This window comes from Meleagris gallopavo, unplaced genomic scaffold, assembly GCF_000146605.3.
Source record: "Meleagris gallopavo isolate NT-WF06-2002-E0010 breed Aviagen turkey brand Nicholas breeding stock unplaced genomic scaffold, Turkey_5.1 ChrUn_random_7180001841212, whole genome shotgun sequence".
In the NCBI taxonomy this organism is placed as follows: Eukaryota; Metazoa; Chordata; class Aves; order Galliformes; family Phasianidae; genus Meleagris; species Meleagris gallopavo.
Window position 1 is genome coordinate 1 of NW_011110466.1, and position 525 is coordinate 525.

At 68.8% G+C, this 525-nt stretch overlaps 1 protein-coding gene across 1 annotated transcript; it reads left to right on the forward strand.

Annotated features, from left to right (window-relative positions):
* Positions 1 to 4: 4 nt before the first annotated feature.
* On the forward strand, positions 5 to 522 carry LOC104915664 (tubulin alpha chain-like; the record flags this gene model as incomplete). Its single annotated transcript, XM_010726587.1, has 2 exons — positions 5 to 155; positions 236 to 522. Coding segments are annotated over 2 exons (438 nt in total), but the record flags the coding sequence as incomplete, so codon positions are not given.
* Positions 523 to 525: the final 3 nt, after the last annotated feature.

Sequence of the window (525 nt, forward strand, 5' to 3'; positions counted from 1 at the left end):
CTGCCTGGAGCACGGCATCCAGCCCGACGGGCAGATGCCCAGCGACAAAACCATCGGCGGGGGGGACGACTCCTTCAACACCTTCTTCAGCGAGACGGGGGCTGGCAAGCACGTGCCCCGTGCCATATTTGTAGACCTGGAACCCACTGTGATCGGTGAGCGGGGTGGGGGTGGGGGTGGGGGGTGGCCGTGGGGGGGCGTGTGGCGGTGCTGACGTTGCTCCCGGTGCCCCCAGATGAGGTGCGCACGGGGACGTACCGGCAGCTCTTCCACCCCGAGCAGCTGATCACGGGCAAGGAGGATGCGGCCAACAACTACGCCCGGGGGCACTACACCATCGGCAAGGAGATCATCGACCTGGTGCTGGACCGCATCCGCAAGCTGGTGGGTGCAGCGCCGTGGGGACGCGCGCATCGTTGGGTCCCCCCCACCCCGTGGGACCGAGGGGCAGCACGGAGCTGTGCTGTGGGGCTCCGGGTGCACTGGAGCCCCTCGTCCTGCAGTGGGTGGGATGCTGACCCCGTG